Genomic DNA, 22,424 nt, shown 5'->3' on the forward strand with positions numbered 1-22,424 from the left:
TATACAACACATGAAAACAAACGTATCTCATTCTGGGTTAAACATGGAAAGTAAACTTTTATTGGAAGTGTTCCTTTAATTGAGTGGATGGAGCTTTTCTCCCAAGTTCGTTTTTTGTTTGTTTGTTTGTTTACTTTTGCCCGCATTGGGTCTTCGTTGCTGCGCGCGCAGGCTTTCTCTAGTTGCAGCGAGCGGGGGCTACTCTTCGTTGCGGTGCGAGGGCTTCTCATTGCGGTGGCTTCTCTTTGTTGTGGAGCTCTAGGCACGTGAGCTTCAGTAGTGGTGCCACATGGACTCAGTAGCTGTGGCTCCTGGCCTCTAGAGCACAGGCTCAGTAGTTGTGGTGCACGGGCTTAGTTGCTCCGCGGCATGTGGGATCTTCCCGGGCCAGGGCTCGAACCTGTGTCCCCTGCATTGGCAGGCGGATTCTTAACCACTGCGCCACTGGGGAAGTCCCTCCCTCCCCCAAGTTAGTTTAATTATCCATGGACCTACCTTGCGCTGGTCTGACACAGAGGTTAGTATGCACTTTGTTCCTGTTTTTCGTTTTCCATTTTTATCATTATATCTGAGGAGCTTCACTTACATAGTGGGTGGGAACCATCTGTGTCTGTGGGTCATCGGATCTTTAGACGCTGACTACAGGTGAGAAAGCCCCGCTGTCTAACAGCTGTTGCTCACGACGCTGCACATTGGAAGTCCAGAAATGAAGGCTCTCTCTTTATCTCCGTGGGCAGTGTGGTTGGGGAGAGGGGGAGGCAGAGGTGGGCTCCGCCCCAGGCTGGCAGCTCAGGCTCGTGTGCATCTCCCCGCAGAGACCATGATGAGCACGCCTCCGCCCGCCACTGAGCTGCAGCAGCCCCCGCCTCAGGCCCTGCACTACGCCCTGGCCAACGCCCAGCAGGTCCAGATCCACCAGATCGGGGAGGACGGACAGGTCCAAGTAGTATGTACTTCTCGCCAGTTTGCCTTTGACAGTGGAAGGGGAGGGCACGGCTGGGCAGCGGGGGGAGGGGCGCCACGACCAGCTTTCCCTGCACTTCTGGATCCCGCTGACAGCTTGGGATGGGGTCCAAGTAGAAATAGTTAAGGTGGGCCTCCTACATCTCGTAGACCTCTCTGCCGGCCCCTCGCAGCTCCCCTGCCTGTGCGCTTCTGCCTGTCCTCCTGGGAGACATCAAGATGAATCATAGATATTTTCTCAGTTCAGAAGCATGGGCACCCTTTACTGAGAGGAGAAGAATAACTTCGTTCTGGGGCCAGCGGAGAGAGCTGGTGGCCTTAGTCATTGTGTAGTTTCTTTCGATTGTGTGACGAGTCGCCCTTGTGTGCTGCCGGCCCAGGAGGACGTTCCTCCCGACCCTTTCGTGGGAGAGCGGGGCAGTAACTTCCAGGGGATCCTGGGGATGCCTTAGTCACCCAGCCTCCTCGCCGTGGACCTCGTTGCAGGGCTGCCTCCTGGAGACCTGGTTCTGACCCAGGCGGCTTTGGTTTGATGCTGTACTCAGCTGTCTGGAAAGGGAGGGCTTCCCCAGAGCACTGAGGAGGATTGTAAAGAATTCTTCTTCCAAGGGAGATGGAGCAGTTATAAACAGGGAATTCTTTGTTTCACTGACAGTCACAAAAGCAGTTCCTCTAATCTCGTTAGTAAGGAAGTTCTTTGAAAGAATTCCAGAATAGATAACTGTGATATAGGGTTTACATAGATGTAGTAAAATGAAAGCAATAGAAAATTCAACAGTAGTTTATTTTCAGGTCCATTTTGATTAAGGTAGAATTTTAAATAAGATAATGGATATTCATTTCATTGAGCTAAGTTAAGATTTACAGGAATTAATTGTCTGCCTGTATCTACAAGCATAAATGCATTTTAGTTGGAGTCTGATACTTTGGAACCACGTTTATTGTTTACTTCAGCTGTTTAAATAGTCATGTGTTTCTTTGATTTAAAAAGAGTTGGCTGACGTGTTTTCTGTGTAGACACGTGTACAACTGCCACCCACCCTCCTAGTCATGCTGCTGTGTAGCCTCCAGCACCCCCAGGTTACTAGGGACCCTGTCTGAAAGTCTGTGAGGTTTCTGGTCCCTCTGAGTTGACAGTACAATTAAAAAAAAAACAAAAAAAAACTTGTCAGTTTAGTTTTCTGGAAAATTGTGGTTGCTTCTTTTTCCGGTATGTCCTTCACATTCTTAAATTTGCCTGTTTAGTAACATTTAAAGATTTAACAGATTTTTCCTAGGCCTCATTGTCCCTTTAAGAATTACTGCAAAGTATTCTGTGTTATGTCCTTAAAATAGAACTTCAAGAAGGTGTTTAGTAAGCTCACACCATGCCTGTGTGATACTGGCCACTCAGGCCTTAGCTGTCTTTTCTTGAACTGCGAGTGGAGAATCAGGAACAAACGCTTCGGAGAGCGTTTCTTGTTTCCTCTGATGCTTCTTGGTGTCTTCTCTTCTGCGGATCCCACAGGGCCACCTCCACATCGCCCAGGTGCCTCAAGGGGAGCAGGTGCAGATCACGCAGGACAGCGAGGTGAGTCTGGCTGCCAGCCCAGGGCCCGCCCTGTTCCCACGGGCCCCCTGCACTCTGACCTTTGTCCAGTGCGGTGGACACCTGGGCGTCCCCAGATGACACAGGTGTCCAGCAGAGACCGCCTGCTTCCCACTTCCTGGGGCACAAACCCGAGGCCCTGCCTGCCCTCCACACCGTCCTGCCCTTGCTGCACCGCGGCCCCCTCTGGGTTTCTTTGTGAACACTTGCTACATGGAGGCTTTTGCTCCTGGCTGAAGTGCCCTCTGCAGCCCCAGGGCTGGGAGCGGCACGAGGGGGCCGCCCCTGAGACTGTGGCCTCACGTGTCCTTGGCTTCTCTTGGCACGTGGGGCCAGCACGGGACTTGAGGGAGGTGGGACTCTGGTGAGAGGGCCCGTGAAGGTCCTGTGAGCCTTCGGCGCAGCGTTTTCTGACTCAGCCTCAGCCGCCTGCGGTCCCGCCATCCCGGCCTCTTCCCACTGGTGTCCTTTTACTGTTACTCCACGGTAAGGACAGAGGCAGGAGGCCTTCCTGGCTGCACACGTACCTGCCCAGGGGGCTTGGTGTGTGAAGGTCAGCTTGACCCTCCGAAGGCAGGTCGGCGGGTCGGGCCGGGGCGCAGGGCTGCAGCCCGCAGATTGGGGCATGGCTTCTTGTACCTTGTCCCCACCTGGGAGCAGTGCTCGCCCTGGATACCCCACCTCCACAGCGTGTGCCATGTGGGTGGAGCTGAGGGCCGGGCTTGCTTCTGGCCTCCGGCATCTGCCGGTGCCAGGGGCTGTCGGCCCCAGGGTCTCAGGAGAGTCCTGGGGAAGCCTGGGACTCATTTAGCGGTGCCTGCTGGCTCCTCGTGTTCTGGCTGCGCCGGGCTGCTTTCCTTAAGTGGGTGACATCAGTGCCCCCGACCTCTCAGTCCCAGCCCCCAGCCCCACAGTCAGAGAGGGAAGAGGCGGGCGGGTTCTGAGGGGACAGCTCCGAGCTGAACAAATCCCTGTGAGTCCTCAGATGACGGGACAGGTGTGTCCATGGGAAGGTGGGGCGCACGGCTGGGTGGGTGCCCGGGGGGTGGGGAGGCTAGCGGGGGCGGGGGGGGGTGGTGAAGGGGAGAGGCGCATGGTGGGGGGAGGGGCAGGTCCCGGGAGGCCTGACCGCAGGTAAGGAGTGGGCTTCCCCCTGCCTCCTGCAGGACCAGCGGGCGGGGGGTGGGTGTCTGTGAGCTCACACAGAGCAACATGTTGCCAGCAGGGGGCAGGGGGGGAGTGGGCAGCAAGCTAAGCGCAGGCACCCCCTTGGGGGGCAGGGGAGCTTCCCTTCTCCAGGCACAGGTGAGGGGGAGGCCACGCCCACAGAGGGCCGCCCGTCAACCAGCACGCCCACCTTGCTGCCTACCTTGCTGGGGGCCCTTGAAAGGAAGGGAAATGGTTAGGGTTGGAAAAGGAGAAATCAATGTACATGCGCTTTTATATTGTTTCTGCTAAGAATTCATTAGAATACTTCTTGAATTTCAATTTTTAGTATCAGTTTTGCCCTTTTTTTTTAAGTTTTCTTAACTGAATCCCTCTTCTATATAATCTGGTGGGGTTTTTTTTTTTTTTTTTTGCTTCCATTAGGAATTGAATGCACTGAATTAGAAAAAATTGCTGATAGTGTAATGATTACTTTGTAATAGGTTACAATATGCAATTAGTCTTCTTATCACAATGAAACCTTACTCTTTGTTCACTTAAAAATTAGGTAGTTATTTTGTCCAAATGAGGATATCTGTAAAAAGACATTTAGCAGCGCCTACCAGACTTAAAACAACTCTTATTTTTTTGAAACAAATGAAAATGAATTTCCAGCTGGTGAGATCTCAGTAGGCCTGTAGTCTGGTTAATTGCATTACGTCCCATTGACTTCCTCGTTGCCATAATGCTCCATGATGTGTCAGCTGTCCCAAAGGGGAAGCTGGGTGCTGGGACGCAGGACCTCTCTGTACTACTTTTGGTTCTTCTTGTGAGTCTGAGATTGTTTCAAAGTGAAGAGTTAGAAAAAAGACATTTCCATTTGGGGGTCAGGGTTGGGGGATGGGTACAATGTTTTTTTAACTGGTTTGTTTTGTTTGTTTTTGTAAGAAAAAATAGCACCTGTAAACTCAGCTTTAAGTATTGATATTTTGGGATTTTTATGGCTACAAGGGACTGCTGTTGGGATTGATGTTGATGGTTTTGCTGGTTTTCACTAATGGCCTGGGGACGTTCCTGCCTCTGTCTCGTGCATCTTGAAGCTGTTGCCTTTGATCACACCCTTATTCATCCATTTTGCAGGGCAATCTACAGATACACCACGTGGGACAAGATGGGCAGGTAAGTGCTCACCTGCGGTGGATCCCAGCGTGGCAGGAGCGGGAGCGTTGGCCCCGGGGACACACGGAGACACACGGGGATGGGGCATGTGGACGGCGGGGCCCTGGGCTGTTGTGCAGCAGCTGTCTGTTAGAATAAGGCAGGTTTCGTTCCCGTTCATTGCTGTCAGACTCCAACCACTGCCTTCTTTTCTGGTCCTGAGAAAAAGACCCTGAAAGCCTCACTGAGCTCACCTGATGTGAACTGTCTACAGAGTGAAGCGCCCGGCTGAGGCGTTCTAGGGGTGATTTGCTTTCTAAGATGGAGTGAAATTGCTGGTGAATTCGAGGATTGACGTTTTCACGTCCTCATGAAGAGTTTCTGTTAAAGAGATGTTTATAACCTGAATAATTATGAAAGAGAGTCTGGAGGGTCTTCCTTTTTTATAAAACGTAACTTAGGAATCATGAACATGGAGCTCAGTCACTATCAAGATAACCATAGACATTATTCTCAGAGCCGAGTGCACGCTCCCTTCTGGCACACTGTGCTCTTCCCACGTCCTCGGCGAGGGCCTCGTGTCTGCCTCAAACAGTCATGCAGGGTGTGCGTTGCGGGACTTGAAACCAAAGGACATCACGCCCCGAGGGTTTCCCGTTGAGCCCTCGGAGCGCCTTGGGACGAGTGCGATGTTCAAGTTGGAGTTTCTTCGTTGAAAGTGTCATCTTGAACATACTCGTGAGGTTTTAATCAAAGTCCTAAAGCAGTATTAATATATAAATTATAAATAACTGCCTTGGCAAAGAGCCAAAAAGCCAAAGAATTGCAGAATTTAAAAAGCTGCACTGAGTTTTAACCTTAGTTATACCTCTGCTTTAGCATCCTTCTTAGGGCTTTTACTCCAGGTCAGGAAAGCTGGGGACTCTTTGTCACCTGAGCATTGAAACAAAACCTCTGATTTCCCAGAGTTGTGCTTCTGGTTGCCTCTGCTGCTGCTGGTGAGGTGGCCCAAGGTGACCCGGCAGCCCGGGGAGGGGTGTCGCTTCTGGGCAGCTGGGTTTGCTTGCCTTTCAGTTGTGCTTTCGGGGAACGTGTAGGGAGAGGAGGCCTGTCCTGGAGTGTCGATTACAGCGGGAAGCAGTGCAGGGGCGTTGAGCCAGCCTCTGCCAACGGGAGCGTGGCCTTCTCCATACGGGGCCCACGTTGGGCCTCATGTACCGCCATCTGCCCTTGCGTCTGTTGGAGCAGATTAAGGGTTGAGGGGCCCCCCAACCCCCAGGTAGGCCCTGTGAGGCTAGACACTCAAACCCAGAGTGGAGGGCTGAGGGTGGCAGAGAGGAGAGAGTGGGGGTTAGAGGTGAAGCTCCAGTTGGGCTGAGAGCATGGGTTCCAGTTACTGGAAAAATGTCCCAGTCCCACTTCTCACCCAGTCCCTGTCCAGTGGAGTGACAGTCATGGTCGGATGCTGAGATGCCTCAGCATCTCAGTGAGGCTTGTTCCTCTCCCTGACCCAGACGTCGAGTTGGCCGAGTGTAGACAGAACAGTCCCCAGAGGGTTCCGTCGGTCAACAAGGCCACACGCGAGTTCATGTCGGGTTCACTCTGGCAACACGTGCTTTCTTGGCTTTGCCGCTTTATATGTTAGAGATGTTTGTGAGGTTATGTGGACATTTTTAACCTTAGCAAGATATTTAAAAGTTTTTAAGTGAATTGTACAGGATTAGAATTTGACCTGGTTTGGTGCATTAATTAAGAATGATGTGATTAAAAACATGTTCAGGGAGCAGTAGATTGTGCCTTGTGTCCCTTTGGCACAGCATCTGCCCTTCCGCTGAGACCTTTCCTCGCATTGGCCATAAATCCTCGCCTTCAGTCACACAGCAGTTTGCCTTTCACGCCTGGAGTCTGGTTGCCTCCGGGGCTGTGCTGGCCTGATGTCCTGCCCCTCGAAATGCAGGCTGTTTTGGGGGGAAGTGAGGGTCTGTGTTCAAGCAAAAAGATGCTGCTCTTTGAAAGCAGCGGACATGTCCGCCCGCCGTCGTGAGCATGTGGGCAGTGGGGGCCTGGCTGCGGGAACGGTGCCATTAGCCGCCTGCGCTGTTGGCTGGCAGGCAGGCCCCAGAGCTTGTGGACAGAGCAATCACTTCAGTTGGGCTCGTCGCTGGGGAATCGGCTCATGGGGCCCCTTTCAACCATTAAGGTTTGAATTTGAGCCTCCAAAGTGGGGCCTCTGTGAGTCCAGCCAACAAGCACTGGGCCTTGGACCCCAGTGGGTGCTTGGTGAGCTGCTCTCCCCACCCTGCGGTTGCCAGAGGAGCTTTTCCAGGTGAGGAGGGGTTCCCCTCTGGGGGAGAGAGGGGACACCCCGAGCTGGGGCCACTGCTCCCCGGCCGGCTTTCACTCGTCCCAGCTCACCGGTGGGCCAGGTAAACCCAGCTCTGGCTCCAGGTCTGTCCGCCCTCCTTAGAGCTCAGGGGTGCACTGCGGGTGTGAGCCTGCCTTCGGGCCTCGAGAGGCGGCCTCACCGTTTCCATCCCGACTCCCCCTGGCCGTGCGTGGGGCAGCAGGGTGGGGTGTGGGACAGCCCCACCACGTGCAGGGGGCGTTCCCATCTGATGTCGTGCATAGGCACGTGGCAGGGCCTCCCTGCCCATCCCGGACACCCACCTTTCCCCACCACTGTGCTGTCTTGTCCACAGAGGGTTTCTGTTCGCTTCCAGGCCCTTAAAGCACCACGATGGGTTCTGTCCTGCTTCAGCTGCTCACGGCCGGGGCCGGGTGACTTTGCAGTAATGCATGACAATTTCGGGGTGCTTTCTCTTCACACCGCAGGACTGTGTACTGTCGATAACTGTCTGAATTTGAGCCCAGTCAGCGGGGTCCCCGGGTGCTGGCAGCAGCAGGTGCTGGGGCTTCAGGGATCTGACCCTTAGGAAGGGCAGGGAAGGCTGAGGGTGATGCTCTCAGACCGGGGACTGCTTCCCATGGAACCACAGCGCCTCCTGGCTTCTCAGAAATCACCTGTGACTCAAACAGTGGGCTCTCTGAATTTGCATGGTGAATTTTGGATAAAAATGTGGCCATGTCTTTATAGGGAATATCTGGATATTCAGTTTAGACAGCAAGAGGTACAGGCTTTGGTTCTGATGAATTTGATGTGGTTGAAGATTTAGCCAACTCAAAATAATCTTTCTGATTTCTCTAATCAGTTGGAGGAAAAGCAAAATAATACTCAGTTTAGGAGGTGGCAGTGCAGTTGAAGAACTAAATCTGGAAGTACAGACGTTACACGGGAGGTGAACTCTGAGAAATGGAGGAAAGAAGTGGCCGAAAGAGGACGTTTGTTCTGGAAATGCTCTCAGTGTCACATTGGCTTCCAGGAGGCAGATCGTGGTGGGGAAGCGGAGGGCATCCTCCCGGCGGGAGAGGGGTGTGGGTCCGGATAGGCCCTGCTCTGTGGCGGGGCTCTGTGGGGTCACAGGTGCTTCGTGTCAAAGCCACATGTCTCCTGGGACATGTGCGTGTGCTTTATTCTTTCCCTCTCATTTCTCTAAAGGTCACTGTTTTCTTGGGGGTCGGGTTGCTGAGGCGTCGAAGTGTGTTGTTTCACTTAGAGCTTCACGTCCGGCCCCTCAAGTGAAGACCACTGCTGAGGAGGGAGCGGGTATGGGGCCGAGCGTGTCTGTCACGTCCACGAGTGTGGTCCCCGCGTTGGGTTCATCTGGGTAATTCAGGAAGATTCCGAGGGGACACATGCAGTGACACAGACGAGGCGCTGCCTCTGCTCCATCTCCTGACTGTTCTGCTTTGAGCGTTCTGAGCTGCTCAGCGTGCATGAGTTCAAGGAAAGCGGGGTGAATGGCTCATCTCGGCTTGGTCGTGCTTGGGGGGACAGCGGCTGGCAGTGACACCGTAGGATTGGGGACCCGCGTTGGCGCTGGCCTTGTGGCACAGAGGCACCTGGCTCTGAATCTGCCCTGGTTAGAGCCAGTCCCAAACCAGTCACCCTTCAGCTGTGTAGACGAATGCATGCCGGGAACCACGAGCTTTATTGTGAGACTGTGAGCACTGGGACGCGTCCCTGTGCTGCTGGTCTAATCGTCATCTGGTTGCAGCCATCTCTTGCTGTACGACTCCTGTCCCCACCGCCAAATTTGGGGCCAGAGAAGACAATCAGTTATTATCCTTGGGGCTTCCCTGGTGACGCAGTGGTTAAGAATCCACCTGCCAATGCAGGGGACACGGGTTCAAGCCCTGGTCCAGGAAGATCCCACGTGCCATGGAGCAACTAAGCCCGTGCACCGCAACTACTGAGCCTGCGCTCTAGAGCCCTCGAGCCACAACTACTGAGCCCACATGCCACAGCTACTGAAGCCCACGCGCCTAGAGCCCGTGCTCCACAACAAGATAAGTCACCACAATGAGAAACCTGCACACCTCAACGAAGAGTAGCCCCTGCTCGCCACAACTAGAGAAAGCCTGTGCACAGCAATGAAGACCCAACACAGCCAAAAACAAATAAATTTTAAAAAGATGAAAATTATTACCCTTCACCATTCGGGGTTCATTGGGCCCAGCGGGAGGGAGGTGGTTCTGTTCCACGTCATGTCACCGGGTCGTCTGGAGGCTCGGGGCTGCCCTGTCCAGGGGATCCCTTCCGGACCTGGAGCTGGGCTGTCCCCCCAGCCCCTCGGTTCTCCATGAGGGCTCCCCCAGTGGCCCAGGGCCTCACAGCACAGTGGCAGGGTCCATGGGGCGAATGTCACCAGCTTTTGAGAGCTGGGGTGCAGACGTGCAGGCCCCATAGTGACCACGCTCCTGAGGGTGGTGTGGATGTCCACTCCCTGGTCTGAATCCAGAGGATGGTGCTGGCAAAGAGGGATGTGACATCTCTTGGCATCCGTTCTGGGCCCGGCGTGGCTTGACCGTGAGCTCCTGAAGGGCAGGGCCTGTGTCCTTCACGGGGAGGCAGGGGCCTGCCTGAGTGACCAGAGAGGCCCCGTGGATTTCCATGGAGACGGTTACTGGGTGAATCCCGCACCACGAGCCCCGGAAATGAGCCTCCCCGCTCAGGCTGGTGGGCTGGGGGTTAGTTTGTCAGTGCTGGCATCGAGACCTCAGCCCACCCACCCGAGTGGCATAAAATCTGCATTGAGAAACTTGGAACTTATTAACTGTGTGCTTCGTTGGGGCAGCTTGGCTGATGGTAAAAGTTGGGTGCATTTTTTATGATTATTGTGTATTGTTAAATTTTTGTTGAACTGTTAGAACAGTCTTAAAATGTCCTTTTCTGCATTTAAAGAATTGAGATTTTTTAAATCTAGATTTATACGATTTCTAACTTTTGCATTCTGTTCATCTTGGTTTTGGGGGAGTTTAAGAAAACAAAGCAAAGACCGCAACATTTATTCGTGTGACTGAGAAGCAGCGCCCCCGAATGGGCTGTTTTGGGACAAGCGGCAGCTGCTGCTGGCTGACCGCGGGGTCCCCTGGCCACTGTTTCTGCGGCGCCTCTGTTTCCTGGGCTCGCCAGCACCCGAGGGCAGGCCCGTTCCTGGGAGGGCGCTGGCGCCTTTGTTTTAGTTAATACCGAGTTGTCACTCAAGGTCAGGACACAACCCAGGAGGAGGAGGCTGGGCCCCCCTGCACCTCCAGTGTCATGCTCCGGCCTTCCCGGGTGCCACAGCCACGGGAGGAGCCAGCCCGCTGTCCACGGGGCCGGGGTCCCTTTCTGGAGCTGGGCGTGTGCTCCCTCCGACGTCCCAGCCCTTCTTGTGCTGCTGTTGATGATGTGAACTAGGGGATGTTATTCCCCTTTACACGTGGGGACAGTAGCCGGTGCCTCTTCCAGGGTTGTGCAGGGAGGTCACATCCAGGATGGATGCAGCCCCAACCCTCATGCGAGTCCTCAAGCCCCCGCCTTGGCTCCAGGCCTCTAGAGCACAGTCATCACTGCTGTTGTCACCTCCACCGCCAGGACTGCACAGCCACTGTCACCTCCACCAGCGTCACCTCCCCCTACACCACCATCACCACCATCGAGGGATCAACCGAGTTTTGATGCTTATGAGCTGTGATCTGTCTTCTCTGCCTCGTTCTGTGGAGACTAAAGTGACAGGGCTCCCTCTGCCTGGCCCTGAGGAGTTTTACTGGGGGGGAGGAGGTAACTTAAACTAGGAGTGTGAGAAAGGTGAGGGGCCGATGCACGCGCTGTTCCTCGCCTGTCGCGTTGTGCGTTCAGTAGGCACTCGGGTGTGGAGCAGGGCTGTGCAGACTCACAGGGCTGCGCCCAGAGGGCACGTGGATCCGGGCGATGCAGATCGAGTAAGATGTGAGCGCTCACGGGGTCCCAGCTCCAGTGCCAGGCAATAGCATAGCTGTTGGAACATCTGAATCTGGGTCAATGTCTTCTCCACAGTTGGGAGATTGTCAGCCATATGGGGAATCTTTAAAGACTGGAGCTTTAGGCATGTTGCTTACATTGTGAATCACGAAATGGTTTAGTACTATTTCAACTAGATGCTTATTTTGGTAGATTTTTATTTTTTTACAGTTGTGGTTAACGTCATCTAAGATGCGTATGAAAAAAGTTGTCTGTCTGTCTGTAGGCTGAACGACGTCAGGACACTTGGAAACCTGGGAGTTTTGTGTGTTCTGGCAAAGCCCGTCTCTGCAATAATGAATATGCCCCCCCCCCACAGAAACACACACATGCATGGATCACACACATGTGTTAGAAAAAGGCAACACGGTGATGTGTCCAGGTTACTCTCATCCTGCATCTGTGAGATAACTTCACCAGTATGTAACTAAACAGCCCTGGTGTTCTCGAGACTCTTAAACCTCTCTCGAGTTCTTTGGCATTTGTGTCCATCCTTATACTTTGCTTAAAAGTAAATTTCAGTAGCTCTCGGAACTTTTTCCATAAAATGAGGCATTATAAACCCAGCTGGGCAAAAGATTAGAAGAGGCGGGAAGTATCCAACATTGTATGTGTAGGACTTTTTTGGAGTGTAGGCCTTTTTTGGGGTGGATGAGAAGAAGGGCTGTGTGTGTGTGGTGTGTGTGTAGGGTGCCTTTATCTGTAGCAGTGAAACAGTGTCTGCCATTCCCAGGGGCTCTAGTCCACTTTTAGTGGTCTGCCACGCCAGGAGAGCAGTCTCAGCCTTGCAGATGGTACACACTGTCACTTTGCTTCTTTTTTTTTTTAATTTTTATTTATTTATTTATTTATTTATTTCATTTTTGGCTGCATTGGGTCTTCATTGCTGCGCACGGGCTTTCCCTAGTTGCGGCGAGCAGGGGCTACTCTTCGTTGCAGTGCGCGGGCTTCTCATTGTGGTGGCTTCTCTTGTTGCGGAGCACGGGCTCTAAGTACGTGGGCTCAGTAGTTGTGGCTCGCTGGCTCTAGAGCGCAGGCTCAGTAGTTGTGGTGCATGGGCTTAGTTGCTCCGCGGCATGTGGGATCTTCCCAGACCAGGGCTCGAACCAGTGTCCCCTGCATTGGCAGGTGGATTCTTAACCACTCCGCCACCAGGAAAGCCCTCACACTGTCACTTCACTTCTAATAAAAATGTTCCCTTCAAGAAAATACGTTCCTTCCAAAACACAGACACACATTTTGGAGAACCTAGGTAGCTCAGGGAATTAACCCCTCATGGAAAAGCCTTCTCTACCAGAAATGGTGGGAAATATCATTTAAATGAGAAAAGGCCAGATGTGGAGGGAATTTGGTGTTGAGTAGTTCCCAAAAATACCCTAGAAGAGTCACAGAAACAACGGCGCATCTCCTGCTGCCCGGCCATGGAAGCCAAGCGTGGTGCTGCAGGCTGTCGCCCTGCCCGGGGCAGCTGGCCCCGTCGGGACCCGGCAACATCTCCTGCTGCCGGCTCTGTTCCTCGGGAATCCTGGTCCCCAGTGGAGGCTTGGGGCTGCTGGAGGGGCATCTGACTCCCAGGACTCGCTGTTCGCCACCTCCTGGGCCCGTGGGCAGCGGGGAAGGCAGTTCTAGGCTTGGCTGAGGATGACCAGTTAGTGGCGCTGGCGTGGCAAATCCACGCCTGTCATTTGTCCCTGGAGCTGTGACGAACAAGACGGTTTCTGGTCGGACAAGGCCAAGAGGAGGTTGACAGAGGTTTGGGCTGGAAAGCATATTGTAATGGTGTTTTTAGAAGAAGTTGCACCATGTGCTTGCTTACGTGTATGGTTCCAGTATTGCAGGTCATTAGAGTCACGATGTCTTTGGAGGCTCATGTCTGTTGAGGCTGAGTAGCTTTACAGGAAAACCCCAAAGGCCCTTCCGATTGTTTGGACGCATCGCCCACGGCCCTGAGCCCCTTTGGTCAAGCCCCACCTCAAAGGCTTTGACTCCAGACAGGCAAGGGAGGAGTGACAGGCCTTAAAATTCGAGAATCATTTTTGATCAGTTTCATCATTTTCAAATATACGTTTAAAATGTTAAGTTAAATAGCTTTAATGCTGTTAGATCCAAATTTTGTTCGTTTCTCTTCTTCACAGTACCCAGTGTAGTATCAGTTGTCAGTACTCAGTGATTCCTTGTTGATGAATGAATACAATGGTAATTATTTCAAATTAGCATTAGTTAACTGTAAGATATGCATGTGAGTTGAAAGCATTTTGATACACTTTTATTTTTAAGCCGTTTTAAGATGTGACATATGTTCACTGATGATTTTAGTCATGAGTAATAACTTGGAAATGTCCAGAGGAGTACTTGCCTAAACCTTACAGCTCAGTAGGCTGAAAAATTGTGACTTCTGACTAATTCCCAATTTCTTTTTAGTGAGGCCTAAGTTGTAGAACTTTTTCTGCATAAGGAAGGTTTGGTGATTTCTCTGGGCTCTCCTGAAGCTTTTCTGTCACTGTCTGTGTTTTCCGTGAGGGGCGTGCGTGCAGCGGGCAGTGGAGCCCATGCCTGGTGCTGGACCAGTGTCCCTGGCGTTTGGGCGACGGTGCAAAGCAGCTAAGGATTCTTTACCTCAGCAGCTGTACTCCAGACGCCGTCAGGGCAGCTGCTGTCTGTTGGAAGGAAACGAGTTACCACTCCTGTACCAGGAATTTACTTTCTGGATTTCTAGCCGTGGAGGAGGGTGGGTGGAAGGCCAGCCCTATAATGGGGCTGCACCGTGAAGTGCTGGCCATTTTTCCAGATGGTTCACTTCCTTACAGTAAGAGAAACAGGGGATGGAAAGTACCCGTGGGGACGTTTCCCTCCTGTTCCGCCCAGGCCCCGGCTTTTCCCCGAGCAAGGCCCAGGAGCTCTGGCCGTCCATGTTGTAGAGACCGGAGGCTCGCTCTGCGTGCTGTAGGTGGGGTCATGTGTGGACTCTGGTGGTTGCAGCCCAGAGGGGAGTCGCTGTACCGTGTGAGGCGTCTGAGTTTAGACAGTGGATCTGGGCGGGTGGGGTGCCGGAGTTGGTGCTGGGCTCTCCCGGCGCCACAGGTCTCCAGGGCTTGGAGGTCTCAGGAGGACGTGGTGGAAGTTGCAGGAAGCTGAGCCGGGGGGCCGGGGCCACCAGACGGGCCTGCGGCGTGAGAGCTCTCATGGGGCTGGGACACGAGTGAGCCCTTGAGCCACTCAGCAGAGTTACTGCAGAAGACAAACCTTTCAAGCACAATGTCATCTCCCACTTACCCCCTGTGAGAGTGCACTTCAGGGTGACCGTTGGCTTCATTGTGTGTTCGTGAGGAATCTTTCATCTAGAAATCACAGGCCCAGTCTGATCAGGGCGCCCGGGTGCGGCCTAAGGCTGCTGCTCTGGCGGGGCTGGAATGCCTGGCAGAGTTGGAGGACGCAGACGGGCCCCAAGCCTGGGCCCCGTGGGCATTGTGTTCAGAAATTTGACACCACTAGAGGCAGAACCGGCGCGGACGCTCAGGTTCGGGCTCCACGCAGCTCCAGAGCAGAGGTTGATTTCTGGTCAAGGAGATCCCGAGGAATCGGGACGGCTTCCCCTCATTCTGAGCTCCCTCTCACACAGGGACTAAGGGGGGAACATTTGCAGATGTACTGGCAAACCCTGCCACCGTCTTTCTTTACGTCTCTTCTGAGGATTTACGGCCCCCTAATGAGATGAAATTCGTGTGATGTGCCACTGGGCTTGGACTGGAGAGAAGGTGGCACCTGGCGCCCTGTCAGGTGTGTGAGAGAGGAAGGGGGAGGGAGGGACTGCAGGACCCTTGAACCGATAGGCATGCTGAGCATGACAGGCGTTCAAGGTAGAAAACTAATCTAGAATTATTTTTGTGTGTAGGCAAATACAGTCACTGATTTCAAGAATCCAGGCGATGTTTCTTGCTGACGCCAAAGTAAAACGAGCAGACAGCTCCTTGGGCGGCCCCATACCCGGCTTCAGAGCTGCCCGCTGAGCTGTTGCTTTCAGCCCCGTGGCCACGTAACGTTCCCACGGTGTCTCCTTGCTCTACAGACACGACCCCCGTGCTGACCGGGGAAGGTCGGCCCAGACTCTGACGGTGGCCTTCCTGCGGCGAAGGATGCACATTGGTGTGGACAGCCAACTTTGGAGCGGAGCCCTTTAGAAAGGGGGCAGCGTGGGCCAGCAGCCCAGTGACAGCCGCCCCGCCTGCTGGCAGATGCTTTACCTAGCGAGGGGCGGGTGCGGAGGGGGAGACAGGTGCTTCTCAGGCCCCACGCGCGGCCGCGGCCGTCAGCCGTCTAGACCAGGCTCTGAGGGGACGGGGGGCCACTTGGGTAAACCGGGCACGGCGAACAGGAGGGAAAGCGGGGCTCCTTAAAAGTAGGTCTTTGTGATGTAACCGCCAGGTGGGTCTTTTTGAGAGCATTATCTTCCATTTAGGGCGGTGCTCCACCGGCACCTGAGTTGAGCTCCCCAGAGCCCCCAGAGCCGGAAGATAGATACCCGCAGGCGGTGGATGCCAGATGGGCAGGTGTCTGGCGTGGAGACAAGTCGGCCAAGGAGATGGAGCAAAGGGCTCAAAGCCTCTTCATCACAGAGGCTGGTGGAGGGAGGCTGAGAGCGCGTGCGCTTCCTTATATTTTAAAGGGAAATGATTTCTAAAGTCAGATGAGGCCTTTGAGGTTTCTTCTTGTCTGATTTGCTGTGTAACCCTCCTTTGACTCTTTCTAACGCATCCCTGTCCCATGTGACTGGATCTGGCCTCGTGCTGTACTGGGGCAGCCTGGAGGGAGTCGGAACAACCGCCTTCAGAGCCTCTTCTGTTTGGTTGTGTTCTTTCTGGCTCGCAGTCCTGGGCACATAAGTTAGCCTCTGAGTCTCAGCTTCCTCCCTGGTCACTCGTGATAACAAACAAGAGGCCATCTGTGCCCAGTGCCCAGCACTGCAGCTCTTGGGCTGAGGCCCCAGGACCCCGGCCTGTCCTGCTGCTCCCATGCAAACCCACTGGCCCTGGCGGTCACATGACCCTGACGCTGGCAGCCCTCAATGCCCTCTTTCCCCCCCCACCATGTGCGGCGGGGCAGGTGCAGACACATATCCCTGGTTGTCGGCCGGTCTCTTGTGGGAGCTGGGCTCTCCTGGCTCCATCCTCCGCAGACCCCCTCGTCCCCTGGCTTCCATGGGTTTACCCAGGGAGGGAGCGTGGGGGAAGGAGCCCCAGTGCCTGGATGCTCCCTCTCCGGGGGTGCATCTGGAGCCCGCAGCTGTGGGATTTGATTTGTGAGATTCCCCGCCGTCCAGCCCCCTCTCGTTAGCAGTCACACGTGGTGGTGTGTCATTTCCAGTGCATGCGGGACAGCGTCGTCAACACAGCCCCGCTGGCTACTGGCTATGCTGCAGATCGCACTGTAAAGTGAAGTGTGTGAAGTGTGGATGTGCCCTTCCCTCGGGGCCCACCCCTCCCCCGAGGCAGGCTCCTATTGGCTGAGCGTGGAGGGTTGCTTTCAGGTGTCTTTTCACTTAGAGGAAGTTGGAAGGCATTCTTTACACCCGAAGTTAAACGTTTGCACCATTTCTGACTCCTGGTGTAAGTCAGTTGACCCTTGAGCACGGCGTGCGGTGTAGACAAGCACTTGTCACACATGAACCGAACTTCTCTTTGTGAGCCCGGGCGTGTTTGCGGATAGCACACCTGCCTCAGAGTGCAGCCCCAAGCTCCCCTCTGCAGGGCGCCGGGAGGGGCCGGGATGTTTGTCTCCTGTCTCCCCCATCTGGGTTGGGCGGCTGTAATCGGGTACCATGGACGGGGCAGAAATGGCAGATGTGTGCCCCACAGTCCTGGAGGCCGGAAGCCCGACACCACGGTGCCGTGCGGTCGGGTTTTGGCGAGGACCCTCTTGCTGGTTATGTCCCCACGTGGTTTCCTTGGTGTGCCTGTGGGCGGGGTCCTGTGTCTCTCCCCCTCCTAGAAGGGCACTGACCCCTAGTAGGGGCCTCATGCTCGTGGCCTCGTCCAGCCCTAATACCTCCTGAAGGCCCCACCTCCTCACCCGCACCCCATCACACAGGGAATCAGGGCTTCGACACTCAGTCCAGAGCACCCTATCTGTTCCCAGGAAGGAGTCTGGACCTGTGGCAGCTCTGCTGTGGATGCAGAAAGGGGATTTGGGCTGTTTGGTCCCCATATACCTTCTTGACCACAGAGTAATCTCATGTGCCTCACTTCAGCATGGATTGTTCTGAGACGCGGCCTCAGGCGGGCAGGCTCCTGGGGAGGACACGGCCCCGGGGGTGGAGTTGGGTCCCAGCGGCTGTTTGCATGGTGGGTCCTTTGGTAAATGCTCCCTGCTGACTGGAACTCAGTAGGAAAATTGCGTCACGTCTTTTTGGAAGTTCGTTCTTTCGTCCCATCACAGTGAACACGACGATAATTTTTGTGGTTCTGTGGGGTGAGTTTTCCAAATTAAATAAAGAAACAGTGGGAGTCCAGCACACAGTCGGGGGGTGGGGAGCAGGGAGGGAGGCCGGCCTGAGCCTGACCCCGGCCTGCGCTCTGCTTCCTGGTCGCAACGGCAGCTGCAGCGTCAGTGTCCGTGTTTTGGCGTTTCAGCTCCTTGCCACCGTGAGGGTGATGGCTGGGCACCCTCTTCCTTCCCCGGGACAGGACAGGTCAGGTCACTTACATGCGTAATTAACACCTTTTTTGTTCTTCCAGCGCTGTCTTACCCGTTCCCTACCCACCCCCACCTGACCCTTCTAGAAGCCAGAGGCCTGGAGCCCACGGGCAAGTGGAGGCCCTGGATTTGACTCTGGCTGAGTTATTCCACTCCCCCTCACCCCCACCTCACTCGACTGGAAGGTCTTAAGACGCATGGTTAAGATCTGTTCCCAGGAGCGCCGCCCTCTCTGGAATGAGGGCTGAATACCGCACATCTCCAGACTTCCGCTTTTGCTTTATCATTTTTTTAGGCTTTGTTTTCCTTTCTTCCGGATCGTGATTGAGGCTCACGCCCAATGCTGGAAGGAGGAACAGAGCAGAGGGCAGAAGCTGCTTGTGTTGACGGGAGCCACTGCCCCGAGCTGTAAATCTGGCTCCTGACTGCTGGCCTGTCAGCTCTGGAAGCGCCAGCTTGCTGGCCTGGCCGTAGCATGCTTTTCTAAAACGTTGCATCCATTGGCTGGAGCCCTGAGGCCTGTGAGGAGTCTCCAGGCCAGGCCTTGCGCTGAGGGCTCCAAGAGCACCCAGGGGAGCGCTGTTTGGTCCGGTTCTGTTGTGTTCTGGGGTTCCTTGCCAGTTGTGCTTGTGTCTGGCCATGCCCCTCGTGGGCAGGAACTCCAAGTGGGATCCAAGGAAGGAGATTAGCGTTCCTGTCCTTGGGTTTAGAGGCTTAAGAATGGTTGTTTGTTTCTGGCATTTGCTGTACAAATGTACAAAATAGATTTTGTGCCGCGGGGTCTCCTGGCCGGTTGGCGGTTTGGGGCATCTTCCTCTCACCTCCTCATCTTTCTGTCATGGGGGAAGCTGCTCTTTCAATTAACATCCACGTTTGGAAAAGTCCACTGGTTGAGTGCATTACCGTAACTAGCTGGGTTCAAGCGGAAATGCAGACACAGGTCAGTGACCTTGGCTTCTCCCGGAGGCCTTAGGTGTGAGGGTCTCGTCCTCCTCCTGGCCACCCACTTAATTAAGCTGTGCTCAGTGCCTGTCTTGTGAGTGCATGAGGGTTTTTTGCTTGGTGTTTTGTGTGTGTGTGTGTGTGTGTGTGTGAGTGGGTGTGAGTGGGTGGATTCTTGGTTGGATTGAGAGTTTTGTTTCTAAGTATTACTTGTGTGTGTGTGTGAGTGTCTGGGTGGATTCTTGGTTGGATTGAGAGTTTTTGTTTCTAAGTATTACTGGAAAGTCCTTGGGCTCCTTGCATTTATTTTAGGCTTTGCACCAGTTTTGCATTATCTCAGTTGGGTATCAAACAGCATTTCAGAACTGACAGATATAGAGGAAAACCAGATGTGTGCACTCCAGAAAAACAGCGCTTGTAGATCCAGGATTCCCTTAGTCGGCTGCTTCAGAGTCGGACACTGTGCCATTTTTCTTTGGTCTGAAAATAATGGGCTCTGCTTCAGAAACACGCCAGGGAAGCCTGCGACCGAGGCCGGCCAGGTGGCGCGAGCTGCACCCGCGTCTGCGCACGCGTGTCTCTCCGAGGGAGCGCGGCCCCCTCACCCGCGGGCAGCTGCCCTGGGAAGCCCGGAGGCGCTGCTTCTGGCTACTGTCCTGGGAGCTCGCTGCTTTCTAGTTAGACGTTTCTGCCCCCACTGCCTGCTGGGAAAGGCTGCAAACAGAAATGAGCAGGAAGGTGCCGGCTCGTTGTCGGGCGGAGTGGGAGCCAGGCGAGCCAGGCCCTCGCTGTCCGGCAGGACCTCTGCCGCGGGCTGACCCTGTGCTCGTTCTGGGGCCACTCCCGTCCCCCTGCCAGAGCGAGGACCCCCGGCGGGTGTCCAGTGGCCTGGGGTGCCGCAGGGATCCTGCTGTTCTGCGCAGCGGGAGTCCTTGTCACCAGCTAAGATCCAGGTCAGCCTGACTGTGTGTGTCAGGAGCTGCGCGGTGGCCCCGCCGAGGGTGCCCGTGTGGTTGGCCCGCGGAGTGCTTTTTATCTGTCCCGGCTTCGCTGGCTCCTTTTACCCTCAGGAGAAGCGCCCTGCCTCCGGGGCGTCTGCTCCTGCCCCTCCTTCGGGGGAGGCCCTTCGGGTTGTCCTTGGTGGGGTTGTCCCTGCCGGGTGTGCTGCTGGCTGCACTGTGATGTCCCAGCTCCAGGTGGTGGTCGGGTCGCTCCTGCCCTGAGCATCTGTGGGGGCGGGGCGGGGCGGGGTGCTGCAGAGCCGGCCTTCTGACTCCTTCTCACGGCCACTCTCTCATCCAAGCTTCGTCCGCTTTTGAGAAGACGTATTCTTAAGCTGGAGTTGGAGGCGGCTCGGGCAGCCGGTCCTCCTCGTGGGGGCCTCTCTCCCCGTCCACCAAAGCCCAACAGCGCTTTGCTCTGGGTCCGTGTCCTGGACGGCTTCACCGAGCAAGCTGTTTGTCCCATCCAGGTACCCGCCGGTCACTCGGGACAGGTGCCTGGCGCAGGGGCCCACAGCGGGGGCCCGTGTGACCCTCCCACCCAAGTGCAGAGGCCCCTGGGGCCCGTGTGCCACTGTGGAGGGAAGCCAGGCGAGGCCCTGGTGGTGCCTTCCCAAGGCTGCAGGAAGGCGCCGCAGTCGTGCCTCCTTGTCTGCGGGGTATCTGTTCCAGGACCCCCAGAGGATGCCTGAAACCACAGGTAACACCAGACCCGTACTAGGGTTTTCCTGTACGTACACATCTGTAATGAAGTTTATTCTACAAATTAGGCACAGTAAGAGAACATCCAGATGGCCAGAATCACTGTTCTTGTGCTTTGGGGCCATTGCAAAGTAAAAGAAGGGTGTCTTGAGCACAAGCCCTGTGATCCCGAGACAGTGGAGCCGATAACCTAGATGCCACTAAGTGGCTAACGGGTGGGACACGCAGGACAAAGGTCGGGACAGGATTTCATCACAGTACTCAGAACAGCACGAGAGCCAAACCTTAGGACTTGTTTATTTCTGGAATTTCCCATTATTTTCGGACACGGTTGACGGCGGGTAACTGAAACCACGGATGAACCGCGGATGAGCGAGGCGGCTTTGGTGGGTGGAGCAGCCCTGGAGGCTGTGTCACCAGCAGCCTCTCCCAGCCTGGCGGTGCCCTCGCTGGGTGCCACGTGAGAAGCGAGCCCCTTCCTGCCCACTGGAGTCGGAGCCCCATTTTCCATGGAGATGCTTGTGTCCCTTGGCTGTCCTTGCCGCCCCACCTGAAGAACAGACCCCCTCCCTGCACTTTTCTGGGGGGAGCGGGGGAGGGCAGAGCCTGGAGGGTGGGGGTGATAACGAAAGGCCCGGAAGGTCTGTCCCTCCTGTCCGTGCTCATGCTCGCTCAGCGCTAAGTGTTCAGCTTATTTCTGAATCGCTTATCAAGACCAAACCAGTGTGGAGACGTTTAAAGGGCATGGCATTTTGAAAGGATTCCCAGTTGAGAATATCTTCCTACACTTTATTTACCCGCCAGTGGTAATGCTCACTCGTAGGGTACCATGATGCACCTTCCATTTGCAGGGAGTGGTGGCTCATCACCAAAACCAGAGGGCAGGCAGAACTCGGAAATCAGTTCCATGATTTCATAAGTTTCATTAAAAGATAGTCTTAGATTTGACTTTAAATTCACCGTGTACAACAGTGACAAAACTGTGACAAGGTTGTAATAGTTAACATTTGTAGTCGAGTCCAGGACCTGCAGGCGGGGGGTGAGGTTGGGACAGGGGAGCACTGGTTACAGCCTCGCAGCTTGTGTCCCCCGGCCTCAGCCCTCAGTGACGCTGTCCTCTGTGGCACCTCCCCCAGCTCTCTCCCTTGCCGTCCTGGGGCTTCCTGTCCCTCTTCTTCCGGGCCCAGGTCCCCCAAGCTGAGTATCTGGACGCCAGCCAGTTTATCTGCTCGTCCTGAGAAGCAGTCACTTCCCTTCACAGCCCGGGGGTTGTTCCAGAACGTAGGCTCCTTGGGGTCGCGTCCTCCCCACAGTGTCTCGCACACAGTGGGTCCTTAACTGAGGGAGCAGCATGGGGGTCTCCGCGGGCGTGGGCAGCGGGTGCTGGGGCGTATCCGGTGAACGCCAGCCTCTCGCTGGGGTTTGGTCATTAGAGGCATTTTAGTTAACTCGAGATGGTTTACATGGCTAGATTCAGACTCAGAGAAAAAGCCGACGTCCGTTTCGTACGTTCAGACTCGGTGGTGAGTTCCGTCTGCCTCCGCCAGCTGCTCGGGGTAATCGCGCAGTGTAACGTGTCTGTGCTCCGCCCCCGCTCCCCGCCCCACCCACCATGAGCGGATGACTGCGCTGAGCCCTCCGTGCCGTGCCGGCCTTCGGCTGGTGCTTTGAGGTTTGCGGAGCACGTGTGCGTACCCGCTCCTTAGGTTCTCGGTGTCCGGCTTTGATGCAGGACCAGCCTGGGGATCCAGATGCCCTAGCCTGACCTTGCCTTTCCAGGGCCCGGCTCGGGGGTGTGCATGCGTCTCTTCACAGGGTGCCAGGGGCTTGGCCTTGCGTCTGGTCCCGAGGC

At 55.0% G+C, this 22,424-nt stretch overlaps 1 protein-coding gene across 4 annotated transcripts in view; it reads left to right on the forward strand.

Moving 5' to 3' along the window:
- BANP (BTG3 associated nuclear protein) overlaps positions 1–22,424 on the forward strand; it is a 109,590-nt gene that overhangs the window by 72,641 nt on the left and 14,525 nt on the right. For all 4 annotated transcript variants that reach the window (XM_060083436.1, XM_060083434.1, XM_060083437.1 and 1 more), the window contains 3 exons: positions 816–946; positions 2,471–2,533; positions 4,838–4,876. In XM_060083436.1, the coding sequence (XP_059939419.1) occupies positions 816–946; positions 2,471–2,533; positions 4,838–4,876 (233 nt within the window). The remainder of the gene's footprint in view (positions 1–815; positions 947–2,470; positions 2,534–4,837; positions 4,877–22,424) is intronic.

This window comes from Mesoplodon densirostris, chromosome 19 (genome assembly GCF_025265405.1).
Source record: "Mesoplodon densirostris isolate mMesDen1 chromosome 19, mMesDen1 primary haplotype, whole genome shotgun sequence".
Lineage (NCBI taxonomy): Eukaryota > Metazoa > Chordata > Mammalia > Artiodactyla > Ziphiidae > Mesoplodon > Mesoplodon densirostris.